The sequence below is a fragment of the Danio rerio genome, chromosome 13, assembly GCF_052040795.2.
Source record: "Danio rerio strain M-AB ecotype USA chromosome 13, GRCz13ab, whole genome shotgun sequence".
Lineage (NCBI taxonomy): Eukaryota > Metazoa > Chordata > Actinopteri > Cypriniformes > Danionidae > Danio > Danio rerio.
In genome coordinates, this window is record NC_141033.1 from 12595177 (window position 1) to 12603000 (window position 7824).

Here is a 7824-nt window from a genome sequence, read left to right on the forward strand (position 1 = left end):
GCGACAGTGCTAACCACAGAGCCACTGTCACCCCATTTAAATTCTCCAAAAAAAATTTTTTTTTTTTCGTGTTGTTTGGGAGCAAAGAAAAAAGTGCACAATGTCATTAAATACACTTTATTTTTTGTAAACGAACACTTAAGACAAATTTATTAATTAGGATGAGACAAAAATGAGCAGGTTACATTCATAAAATACATACAGCATCAGGAGCATCCACAACAACAGCCAGCCAACAATACATATGTACAGATGTGTTTGCATGAACTCGAGCACCAGGACCTCAGATTGGAAAGTGGCTCTCTTATCATTCAGGTGGTCTGAGATGAACAGCTGCTAAGCCACTTCCACCACCTGCCTAAGTTCTTCAATCAGAGGAACCAGCTCCTTCTCCAGACTGAAGATCAATCCTACAGAAGAAAAACAAAGAGGAAAACATATCATTCAACTGATATTAATAGTTCCAAGCCCAACATTGAATAACTGTCATTTAGTCTTTTAAAGGTCTGGTGAAATGAAAATAAACTTTATTAGATGTTAGTTTCAGTCTGTTAGTTTTAAGGAAACGCGTTTAGAAGATATAAATCTGATAGAAACATCCAAAGCTTTGCAGTTTGCAATTCCTAAAAGGTTTGTTTTTTTCCATGCCACCTCATAGTCAGTTTGTCATCAAATCTTGACCAATCAAATGCTCTTTAGTATCTGACATGCCCCTCCTCCTTCAAGATGCTTCTCATTTAATGCATTTGAGCTCAATCCCTCTCACTGGCAGAGCTAACAATTTTTTTTTTTTTTTAACGAATCACTATTGGCTGTTTTTTCTTTTAAAAGGGGAGAAACTATGTCCCACTCTCTTCATTTTTCAGTTGAGATCATGTCAAACATCAAATAAAAAATGCACATTTCAAAGCACTTCACGGGACCCTTACATGTACTTTATTCACATCTTAGGCAGACGGATTGCAGGCATGGACTCCAGAGATTTCATTTAATGCTCAAGCACAGGTCTTAAACCCAATTCCTGGAGGGCCGCAGCTTTGCTTAAACCCTAATCAAACACAGCTGATCCAACTAATCAAGATGTTTAAGACTGGCTGTTTCTCATTATCAAGTACACAAAGTTCAGACTTGCCAAGTTCAGACTAGAAGAACGAACTCCTGAGGACGCAAGGCCACAAGTTGGGTACTTCTTCTAATGGAACGGCAGTGTACTTTATCACGACACTTGCCTCACCGTGGAGTCATCGATTTCACTGTGCATTAGCAAAAACAATTATTCAATTATATAAAGCACGACCCTATAATTAATATATTAATATTACAAATCTACATTTTTGATTTAAGAAAATGCAAACATAAATTCATAAAACTGTGAAGTAAAAGGTGTTATTAGACACGTGTCTTTAATTATCAGATTTGATAAACTACAATGGTAATTATACAAGTATATACATAAGAGATAAATACATACACAACAAGAAATAAAGATTATGGTCAAACAATTTTGTAAACAAAGACAAACAGCGTACAACACGGTAACATAATTAAAGACCATTATAAAAAGGTAACAAAATAATACTGCCAAAATAATACACCTGATAACAAATAATAGATTTTAAAGACCAAATACTGTCCACTAGATATACACAAGATGTATTAAATATCATGTTTTAACTACAATGGATTGATGAGATCCAGCGGTACATCCCAGATGGACTGGCCAAAGTAAGGCTGCTCTTGGCGGGGGAGGTGATGGCGGAGCTCCTGCTGGCAGGCTGGGAGTCGAAGTCTGCATAAGCTGAGGCACATCGTCAAAGACGCGCTATCTTTGTGATTAAACTGCCGATTCGAGTGTAAAACAACTACACTCGCCTGAAAAACTGTTAAAACTTTATTTTGTGACACATTAAAGGAGTACTTTTAAAACCGTGTGGGTTTTCTCCTCCACCATTAACGTTTGCTGGTTTAGCTGCAATGCATTCTGGAATACTTGAGCTTCGCAAGTTTGCATAAGTCACCTCTCGATGCATCCTTGGCGAGGGTTGATGACGTTTCACGAGGACACAAGACCGCAAATACAGAAAAGAACGCATATTAAGAAGCAGCCCTAGACTCTACTAGATCAGCTGTGTTTGATTAAGATTGGAGTAAAACTGTGCAGAGCTGCGGCCCTCCAGGAATTGAGTTTGAGACCCATGTGCTAAAGCAAAAATATTTCTTTATTTTATTTAAAGATTAAATCATTGTTACCTATTTAGTAACACCTTATTATGAAAGCAACATAATTACACTTAATTAAATACATTTATCCCAAATCCACAACACTTAATTAAAATTGAAGCATTTCCAATGACTTCCAGCATCCGTAAGAACCCTGGTTACTGTAATGTACACAGAACATCCATCAAACAGTGCAGATCAGAAATGGCAGATTCATAAACATTTTACGTTTTAATACATTTTTGTTCGTTATTTGGTTTTAATGATCTACACCAGTGTTTAAATTATCTGATTATCGGGGGTCTGCTTTTTTTCTGTTTTGATAATAGCCTACACATGCATGCCTCAGTGAACCAAATTCATATATTTTAATGACATCTCGTTTATTAATAAAAATTACTTTCTGTGTTTTTAATGAGTAATAAATAGACTTTTGCATACAGTAAACCTGTGATGGGCTATTTCAGCAAACAACTATTAACAACATGTTTTTGGTATAAAACAGGTATTTTGCTGAACCGGGATAACTTTATTCCAGCTCCAATAAATATATGATAATAAAAGATTGCACATACAGTTTACTGTGCAACTTCCATCTAGTTTAATTTGACTTATCTATTAGGCTACATGTAGACAGAATATAGATAGAATTTACAAGAAACAGCATATTTTGAAGATTTACTGTGGGCTAGATTTGTTTTTTTCTGATTAGAAGTTAGTATTAACCTATAGGATGAGTTAATATTAATATTAACTTATTATTATTATTATTATTCCAGATACAGATACGTGAAAACTACTTCCCAGACCCCACACACATCTAGTTTTGATATCTTTTAGGAAGTTTAAGCATTAATTAGGAGGGTCAAACCCCCTCTTTGATTTATACCACACTAGCGGGTAAATCAAATACGGCTAAGCAGTGACAACTTCTTTAATTTTGATCTCTAAAGTAAAAATGGCTCATTGTGACAGAGAAATACTCACCTGTGTTAGCGTTACTACTTGCGATGAAACTTATCACTAAGGGTAATCGGTTGAACTGTACAATCTGCCAATGATAAACAGCATACGTTAATATAAGAAATTCTGAGTAACTAGCAGATCAAATGTGTCTTATGTCAAAGAAAGCACCTGATATGTGTTGTAGTAACAAATGATGCTCTTATTTTTGGACAAGCCCAGCTTGCTGCCCTGGTCGGTTGCCAAAGCAAAGGTGGACAAGAAGGCCGGCCGCAGCGCATATTCAGGAGCATTGTCATTAGCAACTAGAGTGGACACAAGCAACATTTCTGAGCTTTACTACATAGATATACTACACATATTATTTTAACATACAGAACATAAAAAGTTGACTTTATTTTAAGTAGATGCTTGAGCTTTCCTTTCATCAAAGAATTCTAAAAGTGACATTTAACATAGCTTCCACAAAACAATGAAGGGGGGAAACTGATAATATTGATAAGATGACTTATTAATAATGATTGAGTAGCAATAATAACTGATCATAACAGATTGATTTCTGAAGGACCATGTGACACTGCAGACTAGGGCTGTACAATATATCAGCATCAACATTGCAAATTGATCATTCGCAATAGTCACATGACAAGTATACGCAATGTTGAGTTTGGATTAAAATTCATTATTTGCATGTTTTGGATGCCTGGAATTGTATAATGAGCTAAAAATAATAATAATAATAATAATAATTGTATAATGACCTTAAACACATTCAGGCGTAAGAAGTTTAAGTACCATTTGTAACTTTAATAATGGTTAATTTTATAGAACTACTTTTATATTTATTATTCAGTTACTAAACTGAACTTTTTACTAAATTGATTTTATAATTAAAAAGTCATATCGCTGCTTAGGTTCTTTTTATCGTTCTATTAATTGTTTTTCATTTAAAGTAAGAATAAAATTGATCTCTCAATTAATTTTTCCTATTATTGATTATGCTGATATTATTTATGACATTACCTCTGATGTTAATTTAAAACCTTTAAATACTGCTTCAATTCTTTGTGTCGATTTGTTTTAAGATGTCCTTATAGAGCCCAACATTCAATATTATACGAAACACTTGGTTTGCTTCAACCTAAGTTCCGCAGACAGTATCATTGGTATTTGTTTCTTTTTAAATGTGTTTATTTTAGTTTCCCCTCTTTATTTAAAGCAGTTTTTTGTTCCATTTACCTCATCATATTCGCTTCGTCATATGCAACAGAATTATTTTTTTGTTCCCAGAATTTCTACAGAAAGTGGCCGTAGGTCCTTTCGATACAAAGCTCCTTCCGACTGGAACGATCTCCCTTCTTTTTTTTTTGGATCAATTAAATCACTTAGTCTTTTCGAGCTAATTTATTTTCTTTTTTGGAAACAACTTGCGAATGGTATTAATATTGGCACCAAATTAAATGTTTATTATTTATTTGTATATCAAATTGTTAGTACTTTTGATTATATGTTTTTGTTTATTTAGGCTTCAGATTGTGGGAAGTGTTTCAGGCGGAGTGTGCTGCTTGTTTGATTGTTAGTTTGTCTTGTTAAGTGTATGTACGTTCTGATGTGTTGTACTCTTTGATTTATGAACTTTTTAGGGACCCCCTCGAAAATGAGATGATTCATCTCAAGGGGCTATCCCTTTCAATAAATTCAATTCTTAAACGGAAATACTGAAACAATCAAACACTTTTTCAGTTGTATCTTTTTCTTGATTGCAATTATAGATTGTTGTGCATGAAAATACTCACAACACATGCAAATACAGAAGTGAATTGCAACTAGCACAAACCACATGGAAAATGTGTCGGGGGACCCAAAAAGTATATAGATTGTTCATTCGATTTTATTGAGATACAAATAGTTAACATTAATTCATCAATCGCTGACTAAACATGTGCATGAAAATACTCACAACACATGCAAATACAGAAATGCTCTGCAAATAGCACAGACCACATGAAAAATGTGTAAGGGGCCCCAAAACGTTTATAGATTATTGTATTTTATGGAGATACACTCCCATTGCAGAATCATCCCAATCGATCTAATATTATAAAATCTTTCCAAATAGAGATATTCAAGTAATCTGGTGAAACTGTATTCAAATCGCAAAATAAAAAATTATCGCAATGCTTGATTTTTCTAATATCGTGCAGCCCAACTGAAGACTAAAGAAAGTAATAATACTCACAACTTTGATTCAAAGGAATAAACTTTTTTTTTTTTGTTGCTACATTCATGTTTTAATTAAATGAAGTAAAGGAAATCTTACTGTTTTTATACATTTGACCAGTAGTGTGCACAAAAATGTAAAAATCTGAGATCTGGTTTTCACCTTTGATTACAGGGACCCCATCTCTATCTGTCACCACAATTGCATGAAGTCCTTCAACACTGATGACAGATTAAAAATAAACAATTCAGCATTCATTACATCTGGCAATGAATGAAATAAAATGTGTCTAAAATCCAAAAAGAATGTCTTTACCTTGGTAGTTGTTTATACAAATAGCTTCTGAGATTCTGCAAGAATCAAGTCAAAACACATTATTAGACTCATGAGAAATTCACTACCAGAAAATTAATTTACAAATATACTCACATCTGCCATATTCATTGGACTGATTATGTACGTCGCCTGCAGCACACTCTAGGGAAAAAGTTAAAAAGTAAAGGACATGGCATGAAAATAATTGAGGTAAAGTTGGTTTTATATTCGCACATTCTTCTTAATGGTATAACTTCAGAAAAGTGTTGTTTCCAAATTCTAAATAGTGAAATCATATTAGCAGCCTATGACTATCAAAGTACAACATTGTTCACAGTCAAATAAATAGTGCTTATGTTGTTTTCAAGTCTACCAAAGTCCCTTTAAGGCATACTGTATTATATGTGTTCTATAGTCTTTGGTCATACTTGCACGTGATTTCAGATTGAATATTCAAAGTACCATGGTAAACAACATAGGAAATTGAGGTAAACTTGGTTTTATATTTGCATATTCGTTCAGTGATAACTTGATTTAGTCCCATATATTGTTTACCATGGTACTTTAAAACATTGGGTCTGAAATCATGTGTAAGAATGACTTCAAAATAACATTACCACTATTTATTTGACTAAAAACAATCTTGTAGTCTGATGTTGACTGCTAATATGATTTCACTACTTAGTCTTTGCAAAGAATACGTTTCAGAAATTATTTTATTAAGGAGAATGTCGAAATGTGTGAAAATAAAACCAACTTTACCCTAATTGAAAATTAACCATGGTTTTACTACAAATAAAAGCAAACACCATGGTAACTCCAGTTAATCCAAGGTAAACACGAATTAAGCATGCAACAGTAATAATATAGCTATAGTTAACGTATAAAAATTGGTAATCAATACGTAGAGAAACCATAATTCCTACACGTTTACTATAGTAAAACCATGGTTAATTTTCGTAGGAGATTATACGACATTACAACAGCATTTTACCAGCATCTTTGGCAACATGTTTAACGTTACTTACTAACTGCAGACATGTCTAATCCAGAAACTGTTATAAACCCAGAAAGCATCTATTAAAGTCATAATACACAAAAGGCAACAGACTTACCATCAACTGAACTCAACGCTTTATAAAAGTTCTTCTCTTGCGTTTCTGTGCGAGCATCACATGACAAAATACACAAGCTTTTCCGTGTACGTCATATCCGTTAAAATGTCACGATCAAGTTAACGAGAATTATTGTGTTTTTCATAATTTTACCTATTTAATTTTATTTTACTTAACGTCTGCCCTCACAGTAACGTAAAAACGATTATTATTGTTGAAGTGTCGCAAAACGTATGCTGTGATATATTGATGTGCGCATGCGTATCTGCAGCTGTTTTTTAATTCATGCAACAAATATGAAAAACATAAGAGTTATATAAAAGTACAACAACACAGTAGGTAAAACATAATAAAATAGACAAAAAATTTTACAAATAATGCTAGGCCTTGCTAATTTAAATGTGTAAACAGATGTAACAGCTTTTTTGTTTGTACTCTCCTAATGGTATTTAAATAAATATCTAGTTCTTTAAGTATCCTATCATTGAGAAAAGTATGGAGGACGAAACCTGCAAAAACAATAAATAAATAAATAAATAAATAAATACGCAAATTATAAATAAATGAGTAGATGAATCCATAAATTCTCGCTTAAATAAAACATTAAATAAATAAATATGCAAATAAAGAAATAAATGTATATAAACAATCCACAAATTCCTGCTAAAATAAATATTTAAATAATTAATAGTGTGGGCAGGTAAATAACTAAATAAATTACACGAGGGGAATAAGAAAATGCTAAATTAAAAGTTTAATTTTCCCCTCTTTCAAACGTTAATTAAAATAAACTTTTTCTTATTCCCCTCGTGTAACTTATTTAGTTATTTACCTGCCCGCACTATTAATTAGGTATAGACTTGTTTATGCAGGAATTTGTGGATTTTTACACACATTTATTTATTTATTATTATTTTATTCATGCAGGGATTTATGAATTTATTTACTCATTTATTTATTTTTTGGGGTATTTATTTATTGACTGTTTTT

The 7824-nt window shown here is 32.7% G+C and overlaps 1 protein-coding gene across 5 annotated transcripts; it reads right to left on the reverse strand.

Annotated features, from left to right (window-relative positions):
* Positions 1-101: 101 nt before the first annotated feature.
* lamtor3 (late endosomal/lysosomal adaptor, MAPK and MTOR activator 3) lies at positions 102-6907 on the reverse strand. Of its 5 annotated transcripts, none has more exon segments than NM_001431069.2 (7): positions 102-410; positions 3208-3271; positions 3355-3488; positions 5567-5625; positions 5720-5754; positions 5834-5879; positions 6835-6907. In NM_001431069.2, coding segments are annotated over 6 exon segments (375 nt in total). In that variant the 5' UTR covers positions 5843-5879; positions 6835-6907; the 3' UTR covers positions 102-336.
* Between the last annotated feature and the right edge of the window lie 917 nt (positions 6908-7824).

Excerpts from the sequence above, each read along its gene's own strand:
- lamtor3 (XM_087277929.1), bottom strand. Across the intron at positions 5,755-5,833 it reads GTCCAATGAATATGGCAGAT|AATCTCAGAAGCTATTTGTA; the intron begins GTGAGTATATTT and ends TGATTCTTGCAG. Across the intron at positions 3,489-5,566 it reads TGGGGTCCCTGTAATCAAAG|TTGCTAATGACAATGCTCCT; the intron begins GTGAAAACCAGA and ends TGTCCACTCTAG.